The following is a 20,136-nucleotide window of genomic DNA, read 5'->3' on the forward strand; positions in this document are numbered from 1 at the left end:
GTGATAAACTGCATCCAGTTTGCTGAGTAGTGTTGGAAGCAATTCTGTAGATGACATCGCCGAAGTCGAGGATCGGTAGGATAGTCAGTTTTACTAGGGTAAGTTTGGCGGCGTGAGTGAAGGAGGCTTTGTTGCGGAATAGAAAGCCGACTCTTGATTTGATTTTCGATTGGAGATGTTTGATATGAGTCTGGAAGGAGAGTTTACAGTCTAGCCAGACACCTAGGTACTTATAGATGTCCACATATTCAAGGTTGGAACCATCCAGGGTGGTGATGCTGGTCAGGCGTGCAGGTGCAGGCAGCGAACGGTTGAAAAGCATGCATTTGTTTTACCAGCGTTTAAGAGCAGTTGGATGCCACGGAAGGAGTGTTGTATGGCATTGAAGCACGTTTGGAGGTTAGATAGCACAGTCCAAGGACGGGCCGGAAGTATATAGAATGGTGTCGTCTGCGTAGAGGTGGATCAGGGTATCGCCCGCAGCAAGAGCAACATCATTGATATATACAGAGAAAAGAGTCGGCCCGAGGATTGAACCCTGTGGCACCCCCATAGAGACTTCCAGAGGACCGGACAACATGCCCTCCGATTTGACACACAGAACTCTGTCTGCAAAGTAATTGGTGAACCAGGCAAGGCAGTCATCCGAAAAACCGAGGCTACTGAGTCTGCCGATAAGAATATGGTGATTGACCGAGTCGAAAGCCTTGGCAAGGTTGATGAAGACGGCTGCACAGTACTGTCTTTTATCGATGGCGGTTATGATATCGTTTAGTACCTTGAGCGTGACCGGCTCGGAAACCAGATTGCACAGCGGAGAAAGTATGGTGGGATTCGAGATGGTCAGTGACCTGTTTGTTGACTTGGCTTTCGAAGACCTTAGATAGGCAGGGCAGGATGGATATAGGTCTGTAACAGTTTGGGTCCAGGGTGTCTCTCCCCTTGAAGAGGGGGATGACTGCGGCAGCTTTCCGGTCCTTGAGGATCTCAGACGATATGAAAGAGAGGTTTAACAGGCTGGTAATAGGGGTTGCGACAATGGCGGCGGATAGTTTCAGAAATAGAGGGTCCAGATTGCCAAACCCATTGACTAGAATACAGTAGGATACAGTAGATTACAGTATATACATGTTAAATGAGTAAAACAGTATGTAAACATTATGTAAAGTGACCAGTGATTCCATGTCGATGTACGTAAGGCATCAATCAGCCTGTAAGGTGCAAGGTTGAGTAACCTGTTAGTACCCGGCTAGTGACAGTGACTAAGTTCAGGGCAGGGTAGTGGGTGAAGGCCGACTAGTGATGGCTATTGCTATTTAACAGTCTGATGGTCTTGAGATAGAAACTGTTTTTGAGTCTCTCGGTCCCAGCTTTGATCCCTTTAGCAATAGTATCCATTTTTGATTGGAGGAGCAATCCAGTGTCTACAACCCTAATGGGTAACATATCAGGGCTTAGAACCGTTGTTTTAGATGCCCATCTCATTGCCTGTTTCTCCTCTACAGGGTCCTCCTGGTTTTCCTGGTCCTCAAGGCTCATCTGGACTACCTGTGAGTTTACTATACATACACTACACCTATACAACACCAACACTACACCTATACTGCACATAGAGTATACTGCACATATACTACACCTATACTAGACTTACACTAGATATAAATTGCACCTATACTACACCTATACTTCACGTAGTGGTCCTTCTGTAGCTCAGTTGGTAGAGCATGGCGCTTGGAATGCCAGGGTAGTGGGTTCAATCCCCGGGACCACCCATACGTAGAATGTATGCACACATGACTGTAAGTCGCCTTGGATAAAAGCGTCTGCTAAATGGCATATATATATATATACATATCTATACTGCACATATACTACACTGATACTACACCATCACTACACCTCCACTACACATATGCTACACATTTACTATGTCTTTAATATACCAATACCACAAATATATTACACATATACTACACCTATACAACAAAAATGCTAAACCTATACTACACATAAAGTATACTACACCTCGACTACACAAATCCTACACCGATACTGCACATGCAGTTTACCACACCTATACTACACATATACTATGTTTATACTACACCGCTACTATACATATACTACACATACACTATACCTATACTACACATACAGTGTACTGCAACTATACTACACCTATATTCACCTATACTACACCTACCTATACTACACCTATCTCTACTACACCTACTTATACTACCCCCATCTACACTACACTACCCATACTACACCTATACTACACTTGCCTATACTACACCTATACTACATACTTCTCTCTCTCTCTGTCTCTCTCTCACTCTTTCTCTCTCCATATCTCTCTTCTCCTTTGAAACACCATCACCACTGAACGTGAATCTTCCTGCTATCTCCATCTCTCCAGCTTTTTAATGAAAGTTATTTCAGATGAGGACAATTCTATTGTCTCGCCTGTTCATCAATTATTTCCTCTGTGAAAGTGACGGAGAGTGGTAGTGCCATGCGGATAGCACACCAATCCCCCTGATGTCATTCCATTCTTTTAGCAGAATGGAAGTTGCAATGGTTGATTCCAGCAAGGAATCTGTTTTAAAATGTTAGGGAGTGTTTAATTCCAAGTGTGTGTGTGTGGTGGGGGTGGGGGGGGAGGGGAGTAGGGGGGTGTGTGTGGTGTGTGTGTGTGTGTGTGTGTGTGTGTGTGTGTGTGTGTGTGTGTGTGTGTGTGTGTGTGTGTGTGTGTGTGTGTGTGTGTGTGTGTGTGTGTGTGTGTGTGGTGGGGGGGTGGAGGGGAGTAGGGGGTTTGTGTGTGTGTGGTGGGGTGGGGGTGGAGGGGAGTAGGTGTGTGTGTGGTGTGTGGTGGGGGGGTGGAGGGGAGTAGGGGGTTTGTGTGTGTGTGTGGGGGTGGGGGGTGGATGGGAGTAGGGGTGTGTGTGTGTGTGTGTGTGTGTGTGTGTGTGTGTGTGTGTGTGTGTGTGTGTGTGTGTGTGTGTGTGTGTGTGTGTGTGTGTGTGTGTGTGTGTGTGTGTGTGTGTGTGTCTGCCACGCTCCGTTCTGTTGAATTTGATCTGATTAAATAGTAGCAGCTGTGAAAGATGGATTTTTCATCGTAATGAAACTCCGCTACATTGATAAGATATTCAACTGAATCTATAACAGCGATTTTAATGGCTTTATGCTGTTAGTAGTCTTAGAGAATAGGAGAGGGAGAGAGAGAGATGGAAGGAAGGAATATAGAGAGAGGCTGGGGGGTGACAGATAGAAAGGGGCTGAGAAAGGAAAGGGGGTGACAGATATAAAGAGGCTGAGAGAGGGGGATGACAGATAGAAAGGGGCTGAGAAAGAAGGGGTGGCAGATAGAAAAGGGCTGAGAGAGGGGGTGAGAGTTAGAAAGGGACTGAGAGAGGGGGTGAGAGATAGAAAGGGGCTGAGAGAGGGGGTGAGAGATAGAAAGGGGCTGAGAGAGAGGGGGATGACAGATAGAAAGGGGCTGAGAGAGGGGTTGACAGATAGAAAGGGGCTGAGAAATAGAAAACGGCTGAGAGAGGGGGATGACAGATAGAAAGGGGCTGGGAGATAGAAAGGGGCTGAGAGATGGGGGTGACAGATAGAAAGGAGCTGAGAGAGGGGGATGACAGATAGAAAGGGGCTGGGAGATAGAAAGGGGCTGAGAGATGGGGGTGACAGATAGAAAGGGGCTGAGAGATAGAAAGGGGCTGAGAGAGGGGGACGAGAGATAGAAAGGGGCTGAGAGTGGGGGTGACAAATAGAAAGGGGCTGAGAGAGGGGGAGACAGATAGAAAGGGGCTGCGAGAGGGGGGTGAGAGATAGAAAGGGGCTTTGAGAGGGGGATGACAGATAGAAAGGGGCTGAGAGAGGGGGTGACAGAGAGAAAGGGGCTGAGAGAGGGGATGACAGATAGAAAGGGGCTGAGAGAGGGGGTGACAGATAGAAAGGGGCTGAGAGAGGGGGTTGACAGATAGAAAGGGGCTGAGGGAGGGGGTGACAGATATAAAGGGGCTGAGAGAGGGGAGACAAATAGAAAGGGGCTGAGAGAGGGGATGACAGATAGAAAGGGGCTGAGAGAGGGGTGACAGATAGAAAGGGGCTGAGAGAGGGGGATGACAGATATAAAGGGGCTGAGAGAGGCGGGTGAGAGATATAAAGGGGCTGAGAGAGGGGGTGAGAGATAGAAAGGGGCTGAGAGAGGGGGATGACAGATAGAAAGGGGCTGAGAGATGGGGGTGACAGGTAGAAAGGGTGTGAGAGATAGAAAGGGGTTGAGAGAGGGGGACGAGAGATAGAAAGGGGCTGAGAGAGGGGGACGACAGATAGAAAAGGGCTGAGAGAGGGGGTGACAGATAGAAAGGGTGTGAGAGAAGGGGATGACAGATAGAAAGGGGCTGAAGGAGGGGTGACAGATAGAAAGAGGCTGAGAGAGGGGGATGACAGATAGAAAGGGGCTGAAAGAGGGGATGACAGATAGAAAGAGGCTGAGAGAGGGGATGACAGATAGAAAGGGGCTGAGAGAGGGGGATGACAAATAGAAAGGGGCTCAGAGAGGGAGGTGACAGATAGAAAGGGGTTGAGAAAGGGGGACGACAAATAGAAAGGGGCTGAGAGAGGGGGGACAGATAGAAAAGGGCTGAGAGAGAGGGGTGACAAATTGAAAGGGGCTGAGAAAGGGGGGACAGATAGATAAGGGGCTGAGAGAGGGGTGACTGATAGAAAGGGGCTGAGAGAGGGGGATGACAGATAGAAAGGGTCTGAGAGAGGGGGATAACAGATAGAAAGGGGCAGAGAGAGGGGGATGACAGATAGAAAGGGGCAGAGAGAGGGGGTGACAGATAGATAAGGGGCTGAGAAAGGGGGGGACAGATCGATAAGGGGCTGAGAGAGGGGGTGACAGATAGAAAGGGGCTGAGAGAGGGGGATGACAGATAGAAAGGGGCAGAGAGAGGGGGTGACAGATAGAAAGATTCTGGACACATGGGTAATATGTGCCATTCCATTTGCTCCATTCCATATATTATTATGCCGTCTTCCCCTCACCAGACTCCACTTAATTTTGTCTTTCTTTTCAAGTGACATTTTCTCCTTTTTTCCCCCTCTCATTTATTATCATCTGTCTTTTCCTCAAATTCTTCCTCATCTCTCTAACTCACCTTCTCCTCTCTCTCCATACCTCTCTCCTCACCTCCTCTCTCTCCATACCACTCTCCTCATCTCCTCTCTCTCCATACCTCTCTCCTCGTCTCCTCTCTCTCCATACCTCTCTCCTCACCTCCTTATCTCCATACCTCTCTCCTCACCTCCTTCTCTCCATACCTCTCTCCCTCACCTTCTCCTCTCTCTCAATACCTCTCTCCTCACCTCCTTCTCTCCATACCTCTCTCCTCTCCTCTCTCTCTTTACCTCTCTCCTCTCCTCTCTCTTCATACCTCTCCTCTCCTCCTCTCATCTCCCTCCATACCTCTCTTCTCCCTCTCCATACCTCTGACCTCTCCTCTCTCTCTCTACCCTTCTCTCCCCAGGGTCAGCAAGGTGAGAGAGGGGCAGCAGGACCACCAGGTGTTAAAGGTGAAATGGTGAGTGACATCTCTCCTCATCAATACATGATAGATACATTTTAATACATGTCAGATAAAGATATGTTTTCACTTTAATTTCTAAATCTTTATGGTCACTCTCAGGGCTCTTCAGGGACTAATGGATACCCAGGTTCTATGGGACCCCCTGGACTTCCTGTAAGACACAACAACTTGTTTCATCACGTTTACATGAATGAACATATTGGCTGCTTTGCTGATTGGTGGAAAGATGGATGGATAGATGGATGGATGGATTTTGACTTGATGGATTTATTGATTGACAGGGCCTGAAAGGTGAGCGGGGGACCCCAGGGGCTGCAGGAACGAAGGGAGAATCGGTAAACATTGACATACACAGTTGTCATATATTGAACAGTGATGTGTTTTCCCCTCATTTGAATAGTCTAAGAAACCTCTGGCATTTGAACAGAATAGCTGTAGCAGATGACATAGTGAGTTGATAACTATGCATCTGTTGGGTTCTATTTCATTACTTCAGTGAGTGTGAGATTATGTCTTACTCCCTTCCTCTCTCCTGCAGGGTCCACCAGGCAACCCAGGATACCAGGGACAGGCTGGAGTCGCGGTGCGTAACCTCATCCCCGTCATCCCTCGTCTCTATAACCTGTCATCCATAACCTCATCCCCTCTATCCCCACATCTTTATCCCTTGTCCCTATAACCTGTCATCCATAATATCATCCCCTCATCTTTATCCCTCGACCCTATAACCTATCATCCATAACCTCATATCCTCCATCCCCACATCTTTATCCCTCGTCCCTATAACCTATCATCCATAACCTCATCCCCTCCATCCCCACATCTTTATCCCTCGTCCCTATAACCTATCATCCATAACCTCATCCCCTCCATCCCCACATCTTTATCCCTCGTCCCTATAACCTATCATCCATAACCTCATCCCCTCCATCCCCACATCTTTATCCCTCGTCCCTATAACCTATCATCCATAACCTCATCCCCTCCATCCCCACATCTTTATCCCTTGCCCCTATAATTTAGCATCCATAGGGAGGGACCGGGTGGGCGTCTATCCATGGTGGCGGCTCCGGCGCGGGACGTGGACTCCACTCAAACACTGTCTTAGTCCCTCCTCCTCGCGTCCTTGGATAGTCCACCCTCGCCGCCGACCATGGCCTAGTAGTCCTCACCCAGAACCCCACTGGACGGAGGAGCAGATCGGGACTGAGGGGCAGCTTGGGACTGAGGCAACTCGGGACTGAGGGGGAAGCTCAGGAGTGGCTGACTGGCGGATCTGGCTGGCGGATCCTGGCTGACTGGCGGATCCTGGCCGACTGGCAGATCCTGGCCGACTGGCAGTTCTGGAAGAGTCTGGTTGACTGGCAGATCTGGAAGAATCTGGCTGACTGGCAGATCTGGAAGATCTGGCTGCTCCATGCTGACTGGCGGCTCTGACTGCTCCACGCTGACTGGCGGCTCTGGCTGCTCATGTAAACTGACAGCTCTGGCGGCTTCTTATAGACTAGCAGCTCTGGCGGCTCCGTGCAGATTGGCAGCTCCTTGCAGACTGGCAGCTCCTTGCAGACTGGCAGCTCCTTGCAGACTGGGAGCTCCTTGCAGACTGGTAGCTCATTGCAGACTGGCAGCTCCTTGCAGACTGGCAGCTCCTTGCAGACTGGCAGCTCCTTGCACACTGGCAGCTCCTTGCAGACTGGCAGCTCCTTGCAGACTGACAGCTCCTTGCAGACTGACAGCTCTAGCTGCTTCATGCAGGCTGACAGCTCTGACTGCGCTGAACAGACAGGAGACTCCAGCAGCGCTGTAGAGGAAGAAGGCTCTAGATGCGCTGAACAGACAGGAGACTCCAGCAGCGCTGTAGAGGAGGAAGGCTCTGATAGCGCTGAACAGGCGGGAGGGTCCGGCAGCGCAGGAGAGGCGCACTGTAGGCCTGATGCGTGGTGCTGGCACTGGTGGTACTGGGCCGAGGACACGCACAGGAAGCCTGGTGCGGGGAGCTGCCCCCGGATGGCTGGTGTGTGGAGGTGGCACAGGATGGGCTAGACCGTGAAGGCGTACTGGAGATCTTGAGGGCAGTGTTGGCACAGGACGTGCAAGGCTAGGGATGTGCACAGGAGGCCTGGTGCATGAGGCTGGCACCAACTTCACCAGCCGACTAACACGCACCTCAGGACGAGTATGGAGCGCTGACCCAGGTGCCATCAAATCCCTGACACGTTCCGTCGGGCGAATTCCATGCAAAAAGCACCAACACAGCAACTCCCTCATTTCTCTCTCCTCCAATTTCCCCATTAACTCCTTCACAGTCTCTGCTTCGCTCACCTCCAACACCGGCTCTGGTCTCCTCCTTGGCTCCTCACGATAAACAGGGAGAGTTGGCTCAGGTCTGACTCCTGACTCTGCCACTCTCTCCCTGAGCCACCCCCCAATACATTTTTGGGGCTGACTCTCAGGCTTCCTTGCCAACCGTGTTCCCTCATATCGCTGGCTCCTCTCTCCGGCTGACTCTGCTCTCCTCGCTGCCTCCACCTGTTCCACCTTTGGGCGGCTACACTCCCCTGGTTTAGCCCAGGGTCCTCTCCCGTCGAGGATTTCCTCCCACGTCCAGATATCCTTATTTCGCATCTCCTCTTTGGGCTGCTCCTGTCTGTTGACACGCTGCTTGGTCCGTTTATGGTGGGTGATTCTGTAACGGTTTTCTAATGGTGAAGGAGAGTCGGACCAAACTGCAGCGTGTAGATCGCGATCCATGTTTAATCAAACAAACGTAACACGAATCAATACAAAACACTACAAAACAATAAACGTACCGAAAACAGCCTATACTTGTGTCAACTAACACAGCACAAGGACATCAAGACACTCAGGACAATCACCCACAACACAACCAAAGAATATGGCTGCCTAAATATGGTTCCCAATCAGAGACAACGATAAACACCTGCCTCTGATTGAGAACCACTTCAGACAGCCATAGACTTACCTAGAACACCCCACTAAGCTACAATCCCACTACATACACACCACATGCAAAAACCCATGTCACACCCTGGCCTGACCAAATAAATGAAGATAAACACAAAATACTTCGACCAGGGCGTGACACATCCCCAAATCTTTATCCCTCGTCCCTATAACCTATCATCCATAACCTCATGCCCTCTATCCCCACATCTTTATCCCTTGTCCCTATAACCTATCATCCATAATATCATCCCCTCATCTTTATCCCTCGTCCCTATAACCCATCATCCATAACCTCATCCCCTCCATCCCCACATCTGTATCCCTCGTCCCTATAACCTATCATCCATAACCTCATCCCCTCCATCCCCACATCTTTATCCCTCGTCCCTATAACCTATCATCCATAACCTCATCCCCTCCATCCCCACATCTTTATCCCTTGTCCCTATAATTTAGCATCCATAACCTCATCCCTTCTATACCCTCATCTTTATCCCTCGTCCCTATAACCTATCATCCATATCCTGCATCATTAGGACTAAAAAGCATAATTGCACTCTCTTTGTCCACAGGGACCCAAAGGAGAGGCTGGACTGGCAGGGTCCGACGGACCAAAAGGAAATCAGGTATATTTCAATGAAATATGTATTCGAAATATACGGTACATTCCAAATGCTGTGTTCAAACAACACACACACACAGACCGATGTGTTCTCTCGTTATTTGTAGGGCTCCCAAGGGCAACCAGGCTTCCCAGGGTCACCGGTAAGTGAAAGATGAATCTCATCTACTTCATGGCTTAGTTAAATATCTTAGTTAAATATCTATTGGCATGTGATGTGCCCCATCACTTACGTCTTGATACTAAATGTTAACTTTGTAGGGCCCCCCTGGTCCCCCTGGGAAACAAGGAAGAGAAGGACCAACTGGACCCAAGGCTGACAAGGTAGAGCAGCTTATAATACTCATTTTTAATATTTATGTTTCTACTTAATGGTAAGGATAATGTTATTTCTCTCTCTCTCTCTCTCTCTCTCTCTCTCTCTCTCTCTCTCTCTCTCTCTCTCTCTCTCTCTCTCTCTCTCTCTCTCTCTCTCTCTCTCTCTCTCTCTCTCTCTCTCTCTCTCTCTCTCTCTCTGTGTGTCTCTCTCCCTCTGTGTGTCTCTCCCTCCCCTCTGTGTCTCTCTCCCTCCGTGTGTCTCGCTCTTTGTCTTTCTCTCTCTCTCTCGCTCTCTCTCTCTCTCTGTGTCTTTCTCTCTCTCTCAGGGTAACGATGGAGCACAAGGTCCACAGGGCCCATCCGGACCTCCAGGTTCTTCTGGGTCTCCTGGCTTGCAGGTGAGTGTGTCTGTGCGTCAGTGTACGTTATCACGAGATATATATATTTTGTACAATTTCACGGACGATGGGTTTTAACTTCTTCGGATCATTGGGACGCTAGCGTCCCACCTCGACAACATCTGGGGAAATTGTAGAGCGTGAAATTCAAAATACAAAAGTAGTAATATTAAACATTCATAGAAATACAGGTGTTATACACCATTCTTTAGCTTAGAATCTTGGTAATCGAACTGCTTTGTCCAATTTAGGATTTACGGCGAAAGCATAGCATTTGATTGTCTGAGGAAAGCGCCTCATCCACTTCCTGCATCAACATGAATTCATAACCTGCACAGGTGTCACAAAACTCAAAAATTGCTAAAAAATAAATCACTTACCTTTGAAGATCTTCCTCTTTTTGCAATCCAAAGGGTCCCAGTTACACAATGAATGCTCGATTTGTTCAATAAAGTCCTTCATAATATTCCAGAAATGTCAGTTTATTTGGATTCAGAAATCTACCTGTTCCAACTTGCCCAACATGCCTGCAAAGGAATCTAAAAGGTTACCTGTAAACTTCGTCCAAACAATTCAAACAACGTTTCTGATTCAACCTCAAGTACCCTAATATGTAAATAATCAATCAAATTTAAGACTGAATATACTGTGTTCAATACCGGAGAAAAAGAACGAGGAGCACACATTCATTCACGTGCGCCAAAAGACTAGAGTCCTTCTGAGGGACACTTTGAAACAATACGAATTCTTCTTAATTTTTCAAAAAACAAGCATGAAACAATTTCTAAAGACTGTTGACATCTCGTGGAAGCCAGGGGAACTGCAGACTTTACCATAGAAAAGCATTAAAAAGTCCAATGACCTCAAAAAAAGAATCCTGGATGGATTGTCCTCGGGGTTTCACGTGCCAAATCAGTTCTGTTATACTCACAGATATTATTTTAACAGTTTTAGAAACTTTAGAGTGTTTTCTATCCAATACTACCATGCATATAAATATCCCAGCTTCAGGGCCTGAGTAACAGGCTGTTTACTTTGGGCTCCTCATTCATCCAAACTTCCGAATACTGCCCCCAAGCCTTAAAAAGTTTAAGAATGCTCTCACCTCACTGCCTTCCTTCCTGTGTGTCCAAAGGGACCTCCTGGATTTGAGGGATTGGATGGTAAAGATGGGAAACCAGGGATGAGGGTAAGAGAAGATTCAGACATACTACATGATACTGTAGATAGTATAGTTAGTCTATCGATGTGTTGAATTAACCCCCCCCTCTTTCGCTCTCTCTCCCTCTCTTTATTTCTCTCTCTCTCTCCCTCACTCACTTTCTCGCTTTCTCACTCTCCCAGGGAGAGCCAGGGCTTCCAGGGGCGGCAGGACATAAAGGAATGCCAGTAAGTGCCATTTGACCTTTACAGGAACCCTACATATGATCTCAGTGACCTCTACCCCTTCTGAAACAAGGGACTCCGTCTCCCCCCAACCGGGACCTTGTCTCATATCACATACTGTTAGATAGACGTCACTGCTGTGACATCACTTATGTGACATCACTGACTTGTCATCAGTGTGTGAATCACCACATTCACAATGAGCCAAAAATGGAGCAGGTGACTTGTATCTGTTCATCTATCAAACATCACCCACTGATGTCACCTCACATACCAGTTTACGCACGTATGTCACAGAGCCTACTGTATGTGCCAATCAGCTGCCCATGTTTCCATAGGAAGAGTTCAGGGGTCTTATCAGCCCTCCTGGTATGAGTTGCTCTAAGAAAGTGGACCAGAACTATTGGGTTCTGACTGACACAGCTGATCTGTTCTGCACCATGTTTACTTTTGGTATGATAAATATACCTTATTGTTTTTGCAAAGTAAAACAAATGTCTCACACGGTTCAAAACAACGAGGAAAGGAAAGAGGGCCTTTTGTTTCAATCATGCTACTTTCTGTCTATGTCAGTGTTTCTGTGTGGGGCCTTTGAGAGGGCAGGTGTTCAAATCAGTGTGAGATTTCAAAGTGATATGTTTTAATAACTGCGTGTTTTGTGATGTGTGTCATGTTGAAAGCTGTGTGTGAGATGCGATGTTTGTTTTGTTTATCTTTGATCCCTCTCTGCTCTCAGGGTTTCAAAGGGAAGCATGGACATGTTGGCTTCCCTGGACAGAAGGTGAGTTGACCACACACACACACACACACACACACACACACACACACACACACACACACACACACACACACACACACACACACACACACACACACACACACACACACACACACACACACACACACACACACGCTACTCTTCTCAGCTTGTCTGTCTGATGCCTGCTACCATACAGAACACCAATACAGATTATTAGCACGTTGTTATGGATACTGGTTACTCACCACTCTCCCTCTATCTTCCTCCTCTCTTCAGGGTGATGCTGGGCCTGTTGGTCCACCGGGGTCAACTGGTAGACCAGGACTTGAGGCAAGTCAAACCACATGTTGCATGCACCTGCTCAATTCATGTTGTTTGATGTTTGAATGATGTTCATATGGAATGAGTGAATGAGAACCATTTCGAATGACAACACCAATTGAATGAAGGATTTTGTCACAATATGTGTCAAACTGAGAGCAACCTTTGACCTCTTGCAGGGTGATGCTGGAACCCCAGGGCCTCAGGGTCGACCCGGTCCCCCAGGACACCTTGTGAGTACATGAACTTTAACCTCTCACCTACAGTCACCTCCAGAATTATTGCCACCTTGATAATGATGAGCAAAAAAATAAATACTGAATAAATAATATAAATAGTGAGTTCTATTGTCTGCTCACAAACATGTTCAAATGTAATTATGTTACACTAGCTAGTACAATTGCTCAGAGAAAGAGACTTTGTTTAACAAGTAATATAAAATACAATTATTAATTATTGACACCCCTAAAGATTCTTTTCAATAAAATCAAACAAAATAAAATAATCTTTTAACATTCTACTTTTGCAGTCAAAAGAGCAAATCCCCCTCTAGTGGCCTCCTGGGTGGAATGTTATTCATATTTTCCTAATTCCTTAATTAATAAACGTTATTTTAACAAAAACGCTGAAAATTCGGACCAAAGGATATCAAGGATCTGGAAAGATTCTGTATAGAGGAAGATTCTGAGATCCCTCACAGTGTGTTCTAGAATCTCCTAAAACATAGAAAAATGCTCAGTGTTGTTTTTCTACCAAGGGAAGGGTACACAATGTATTGGAAACAGGGGGGTCAATAATTTTGATAGCTACCTTTTTTAAGGGAAAAAATGATAACTTGGTCAACAAAATCTCTTTCTCTGAGCAATTGTATTGGTATAAAACAATATAAGTGTCCTTTTTGGGGGGCATTCAATATAGCTCAGTATTTGTATTATTTATTTCATAGTCTTTTTTGCTCATCTTTATCAATGGTGCCAATAGTTTTGTAGGTGACTGTATATGACTTTTGGTTTGTGTTATATTCAGCGTGTTTGTTAATAAGGGTTGTGTTGTTGTATTCAGTGTGTTTGTTAATAAGGTTTGTTGTTGTATTCAGTGTGTTTGTTAATAAGGTTTGTGTTGTTGTATTCGGTGTGTTCGTTAATAAGGTTTGTGTTGTTGTATTCAGTGTGTTCGTTAGTAAGGTTTGTGTTGTTGTATTCAGTGTGTTCGTTAATAAGGTTTGTATTGTTTTCAGTGTGTTTGTTAATAAAGTTTGTATTGTTGTATTCAGTGTGTTTGTTAATAAGGTTTGTGTTGTTGTATTCAGTGTGTTCGTTAATAAGGTTTGTGTTGTTGTATTCAGTGTGTTCGTTAATAAGGTTTGAATGTGTATATGTTGCTAACAGCAGTACGTTGTTTTGGTAGGGCACTGCAGGAGCAGCGGGACCCCCAGGCCCAGCAGGCCCAGCTGGAGTGGTGAGAGGAAATATTATCACCATCAATATGTCTCTTTTATTCTAATGTAAAAGGAACACATAGCATCTGCATCAATCCCTGGTTTATCTGCATGATTACATGGACTGTTGGCGTTGTGTTCTGTAAGTGTTATTTCTCAGATAAGGTTACTCATCACACTGTCTCTCTGTTATTTGTCTCTCTTTTTCCTCTCTATTTACATTTACATTTACATTTAAGTCATTTAGCAGACGCTCTTATCCAGAGCGACTTACAAATTGGTGCATTCACCTTATGACATCCAGTGGAACAGTCACTTTACAATAGTGCATTTCTCCTCTCTCTGCTCTCTCTTCTGTCTCTCTGTCTCTCACACACTCTCTTCTCTTGATGTTTTCTATTTCTCTCTCTCTCTCTCTCTCTCTCTCTCTCTCTCTCTTCTCTGTCTCTCTCTCCTCTCTCCCCCCTCTCTCCTCTCTCTCTTTCTTCTCTCTTCTCTCTCTCTCTCTCTAGAGTATACAAGGTGAGAAGGGCCAGGCAGGAGACAGAGGGCTACCAGGGATGGTTGGGCCAGCCGGACCCCCTGGTCATCCTGGAATGCAGGTCAGTACACAGACTCCTATTGTTTCAACACGTATACTGCAGATATAGAACAGGATAGATAATCATGTCATTGAGATGTCTTGGTGCAACATCTTCTTTCTATTCCCCTCTTCTCTCTCTGTCCTTCTGTGTCTCAGGGAGAACCAGGCAGTGATGGAGCAACGGGTAAAGACGTGAGTAATTATTCTGATGTGGTGTTTGTCATCATTACAGAAACATGCATTCTGAGCCTTCCAGTAAATATGGTTTAAAGGTTTTCATGTACATGTAGCTAGCTGTGTTGTGAGTATACAGCCTCTTCATCTTACTAATCTGCGTTCACAGGGAGCACCTGGTCTGCCTGGAGACAATGGACAATGTGGTACAAAGGTAAGAGTCACTGCTGTGTGTGCATGTGCATGTGTGTGCGTGTGTATGCGAGGAATACTATAGTAAACTGGAAATACTAATATCTGCAAAAACACTATAGTAAAAAACAACCATATATTAAAGTATGCAAAAATGCTGCTTTTTTTAACAATTGTAATACTACAGTATTTATACCATACTGAACTATAGCAAGACTACAAATATTTATACCATACTTAACTATAGTACTACTACAATATTTATACCATACTTAACTATAGTACTACTACAATATTTATACCATACTTAACTATAGTACTACTACAATATTTATACCATACTAATGTCACGATCGTCGAAAGGAGTAGACCAAGGTGCAGCGTGCATAGAGTTCCACATATTTTTAATAAATATAAACTCAATCAAACAAAAACAAACAAGTACAAACGAAACGTGAAGCTACTGGTGTGCACTCAGGCAACTAACTGTAGAAAAGATCCCATAACTCACAATGGGGAAAATGGCTTCCTAAATATAATCCCCAATCAGAGACAGCGATAAACAGCTGCCTCTGATTGGGAACCATATCAGGCCACCATAGAAATACAATTCACCTAGATGACCCACCCTAGTCACTATCACGTCCCAACCAACATAGAGAATAAAAAGCTTTCTATGGTCAGGGCGTGACAACTTTAACTATAGTAATACTACAATATGTATACCATACTAAACTATAGTAATACTACAATATTTATACCATACTAAACTACAGTAATACTACAATATTTATACCATACTAAACTATAGTAATACTGCAATATTTATACCATACTAAACTATAGTAATTATTCATGTGGGCTGGTTACCTCAGATATGGCCTCCACTACTAAAGAGTATTATGGGAGGGTAGTCCATGGGCTGAGGGTTGTAGTCCTGGCCAGGATCCTGTTCTGAACACTCTCTGTTATTTCTGGCTTATTCAGCAAACTCCCTGAACTCCGACATCAGTTGTGTCCCAAATAGCACCCATTCCCTATATAGTGCACTACCATTAACCAGAGCCGTATGGGCCCTGTTTAAAAGTAGTGCACTATAAAGTGGATAGGTTGCCATTTGGGACGTATCCATCACTTGATGAAGCTCGTTTTGGCATGGTTGTCCACATTCACCTCAAATACCCTACTTTCCCTGCCAATACCTCATTTTACTAACTTAGGCCTCCTGTCCCTCTACACTGAAATCCTCTACACTAGATACAGTGTAGTGACTGTAGTCCTCTACACTAGATACAGTAACTGTAGTCCTCTACACTAGATACAGTAACTGTAGTCCTCTACACTAGATACAGAGCAGTAACTGTAGTCCTCTACACTAGATACAGTAACTGTAGTCCTCTACACTAGATACAGTAACTGTAGTCCTCTACACTAGATACAGTAACTGTAGTCCTCTACACTAGATACAGAACAGTAACTGTAGTCCTCTACACTAGATACAGTAACTGTAGTCCTCTACACCAGATACAGTAACTGTAGTCCTCTACACTAGATACAGAACAGTAACTGTAGTCCTCTACACTAGATACAGTAACTGTAGTCCTCTACACCAGATACAGTAACTGTAGTCTTCTACACTAGATGCATTAACTGTAGTCCTCTACACTAGATACAGTACAGTAACTGTAGTCCTCTACACTAGATACAGTAACTGTAGTCCTCTACACTAGATACAGTAACTGTAGTCCTCTACACTAGATACAGTAACTGTAGTCATCTACACTAGATACAGTAACTGTAGTCCTCTACACTAGATACAGTAACTGTAGTCCTCTACACTAGATACAGTAACTGTAGTCCTCTACACTAGATACAGTAACTGTAGTCTTCTACACTAGATACAGTAACTGTAGTCCTCTACACTAGATACAGTACAGCAACTGTAGTCCTCTACACTAGATACAGTAACTGTAGTCCTCCACACCAGATACAGTAACTGTAGCCCTCTACACTAGATACAGTAACTGTAGTCTTCTACACTAGATACAGTAACTGTAGTCCTCTACACTAGATACAGTAACTGTAGTCCTCCACACCAGATACAGTAACTGTAGTCCTCTACACTAGATACAGTAACTGTAGTCTTCTACACTAGATACATTAACTGTAGTCCTCTACACTAGATACAGTAACTGTAGTCCTCTACACTAGATACAGTAACTGTAGTCTTCTACACTAGATACAGTAACTGTAGTCCTCCACACTAGATACAGTAACTGTAGTCCTCTACACTAGATACAGTAACTGTAGTCCTCTACACTAGATACAGTAACTGTAGTCCTCTATACTAGATACAGTAACTGTAGTCCTCTACACTAGATACAGTAACTGTAGTCCTCTACACCAGATAAGGTAACTGTAGTCCTCTACACTAGATACAGTACAGTAACTGTAGTCCTCTACACTAGATACAGTAACTGTAGTCCTCTACACTAGATACAGTACAGTAACTGTAGTCCTCTACACTAGATACAGTAACTGTAGTCCTCTATACTAGATACAGTAACTTTAGTCCTCTACACTAGATACAGTAACTGTAGTCCTCTACACCAGATAAGGTAACTGTAGTCCTCTACACTAGATACAGTAACTGTAGTCCTCTACACTAGATACAGTAACTGTAGTCCTCTACACTAGATACAGTACAGTAACTGTAGTCCTCTACACTAGATACAGTACAGTAACTGTAGTCCTCTACACTAGATACAGTAACTGTAGTCCTCTACACCAGATACAGTAACTGTAGTCCTCTACACCAGATACAGTAACTGTAGTCCTCTACACCAGATACAGTAACTGTAGTCTTCTACACTAGATACAGTAACTGTAGTCCTCTACACTACAGTAACTGAAGTCCTTTACACTAGATACAGTAACTGTAGTCCTCTACACTAGATACAGTAACTGTAGTCCTCTATACAGTAACTGTAGTCCTCTACACTAGATACAGTAACTGTAGTCCTCTACACTAGATACAGTAACTGTAGTCCTCTACACTAGATGCATTAACTGATCCTCTACAGTAACTAACTGTAGTCCTCTACACTAGATACAGTAACTGTAGTCCTCTACACTAGATACAGTAACTGTAGTCCTCTACACTAGATACAGTAACTGTAGTCCTCCACACTAGATACAGTAACTGTAGTCCTCTACACCAGATAAGGTAACTGTAGTCCTCTACACTAGATACAGTAACTGTAGTCCTCTACACTAGATACAGTAACTGTAGTCCTCTACACTAGATACAGTACAGTAACTGTAGTCCTCTACACTAGATACAGTACAGTAACTGTAGTCCTCTACACTAGATACAGTAACTGTAGTCCTCTACACCAGATACAGTAACTGTAGTCCTCTACACCAGATACAGTAACTGTAGTCCTCTACACCAGATACAGTAACTGTAGTCTTCTACACTAGATACAGTAACTGTAGTCCTCTACACCAGATACAGTAACTGAAGTCCTTTACACTAGATACAGTACAGTAACTGTAGTCCTCTACACTAGATACAGTAACTGTAGTCCTCTACACCAGATACAGTAACTGTAGTCCTCTACACTAGATACAGTAACTGTAGTCCTCTACACTAGATACAGTAACTGTAGTCCTCTACACTAGATGCATTAACTGTAGTCCTCTACAATAGATACAGTACAGTAACTGTAGTCCTCTACACTAGATACAGTAACTGTAGTCCTCTACACTAGATACAGTAACTGTAGTCCTCTACACTAGATACAGTAACTGTAGTCCTCCACACTAGATACAGTAACTGTAGTCCTCTACACTAGATACAGTATATGTAGTCCTCTACACTAGATACAGTAACTGTAGTCCTCTACACTAGATACAGTAACTGTAGTCCTCTACACTAGATACAGTAACTGTAGTCCTCTACACTAGATACAGTATATGTAGTCCTCTACACTAGATACAGTAACTGTAGTCCTCTACACTAGATACAGTACAGTAACTGTAGTCCTCTACACTAGATGCATTAACTGTAGTCCTCTACACTAGATACAGTACAGTAACTGTAGTCCTCTACACTAGATACAGTACAGTAACTGTAGTCCTCTACACTAGATACAGTACAGTAACTGTAGTCCTCTACACTAGATACAGTAACTGTAGTCCTCCATACTAGATACAGTAACTGTAGTCCTCTACACTAGATACAGTAACTGTAGTCCTCTATACTAGATACAGTAACTGTAGTCCTCTACACTAGATACAGTAACTGTAGTCCTCTAACTAGATACAGTACAGTAACTGTAGTCCTCTACACTAGATACAGTAACTGTAGTCCTCCACACCAGATACAGTAACTGTAGATACAGTAACTGTAGTCTTCTACACTAGATACAGTAACTGTAGTCCTCTACACTAGATACAGAACAGTAACTGTAGTCCTCTACACCAGATACAGTAACTGTAGTCCTCTACACTAGATACAGTAACTGTAGTCCTCTACACCAGATACAGATAACTGTAGTCCTCTACACTAGATACAGTACTGTAGTCCTCTACACTAGATACAGAACAGTAACTGTAGTCCTCTATACTAGATACAGTAACTGTAGTCCTCTACAATAGATACAGTAACTGTAGTCCTCTACAATAGATACAGTACAGTAACTGTAGTCCTCTACACTAGATACAGTACAGTAACTGTAGTCCTCTACACTAGATACAGTAACTGTAGTCCTCCACACCAGATACAGTAACTGTAGTCCTCCACACCAGATACAGTAACTGTAGTCTTCTACACTAGATACAGTAACTGTAGTCCTCTACACTAGATACAGAACAGTAACTGTAGTCCTCTACACCAGATACAGTAACTGTAGTCCTCTACACTAGATACAGTAACTGTAGTCCTCTACACCAGATACAGTACAGTAACTGTAGTCCTCTACACTAGATACAGTAACTGTAGTCCTCTACACCAGATAAGGTAACTGTAGTCCTCTACACTAGATACAGTAACTGTAGTCCTCTACACTAGATACAGTACAGTAACTGTAGTCCTCTACACTAGATACAGTAACTGTAGTCCTCTACACTAGATACAGTACAGTAACTGTAGTCCTCTACACTAGATACAGTACAGTAACTGTAGTCCTCTACACTAGATACAGTAACTGTAGTCCTCTACACCAGATACAGTAACTGTAGTCCTCTACACCAGATACAGTAACTGTAGTCCTCTACACCAGATACAGTAACTGTAGTCTTCTACACTAGATACAGTAACTGTAGTCCTCTACACCAGATACAGTAACTGAGATAGATACAGTAC

The 20,136-nt window shown here is 44.5% G+C and overlaps 1 protein-coding gene across 3 annotated transcripts in view; it reads left to right on the forward strand.

The window, feature by feature from the left end:
- The window catches only part of LOC124043195 (collagen alpha-1(XVI) chain-like), a 171,340-nt gene that overhangs the window by 144,508 nt on the left and 6,696 nt on the right, over nucleotides 1-20,136 (forward strand). For all 3 annotated transcript variants that reach the window (XM_046361490.1, XM_046361493.1, XM_046361491.1), the window contains 18 exons: nucleotides 1,506-1,550; nucleotides 5,550-5,603; nucleotides 5,709-5,762; nucleotides 5,891-5,944; nucleotides 6,148-6,192; nucleotides 9,149-9,202; nucleotides 9,306-9,341; nucleotides 9,460-9,522; nucleotides 9,843-9,914; nucleotides 11,050-11,103; nucleotides 11,259-11,303; nucleotides 12,037-12,081; nucleotides 12,337-12,390; nucleotides 12,561-12,614; nucleotides 13,789-13,839; nucleotides 14,332-14,421; nucleotides 14,559-14,594; nucleotides 14,746-14,790. In XM_046361490.1, coding sequence (XP_046217446.1) covers nucleotides 1,506-1,550; nucleotides 5,550-5,603; nucleotides 5,709-5,762; nucleotides 5,891-5,944; nucleotides 6,148-6,192; nucleotides 9,149-9,202; nucleotides 9,306-9,341; nucleotides 9,460-9,522; nucleotides 9,843-9,914; nucleotides 11,050-11,103; nucleotides 11,259-11,303; nucleotides 12,037-12,081; nucleotides 12,337-12,390; nucleotides 12,561-12,614; nucleotides 13,789-13,839; nucleotides 14,332-14,421; nucleotides 14,559-14,594; nucleotides 14,746-14,790 — 951 coding nt within the window. The remainder of the gene's footprint in view (nucleotides 1-1,505; nucleotides 1,551-5,549; nucleotides 5,604-5,708; nucleotides 5,763-5,890; nucleotides 5,945-6,147; nucleotides 6,193-9,148; nucleotides 9,203-9,305; nucleotides 9,342-9,459; nucleotides 9,523-9,842; nucleotides 9,915-11,049; nucleotides 11,104-11,258; nucleotides 11,304-12,036; nucleotides 12,082-12,336; nucleotides 12,391-12,560; nucleotides 12,615-13,788; nucleotides 13,840-14,331; nucleotides 14,422-14,558; nucleotides 14,595-14,745; nucleotides 14,791-20,136) is intronic.

This window comes from Oncorhynchus gorbuscha, linkage group LG09, assembly GCF_021184085.1.
Source record: "Oncorhynchus gorbuscha isolate QuinsamMale2020 ecotype Even-year linkage group LG09, OgorEven_v1.0, whole genome shotgun sequence".
Lineage (NCBI taxonomy): Eukaryota > Metazoa > Chordata > Actinopteri > Salmoniformes > Salmonidae > Oncorhynchus > Oncorhynchus gorbuscha.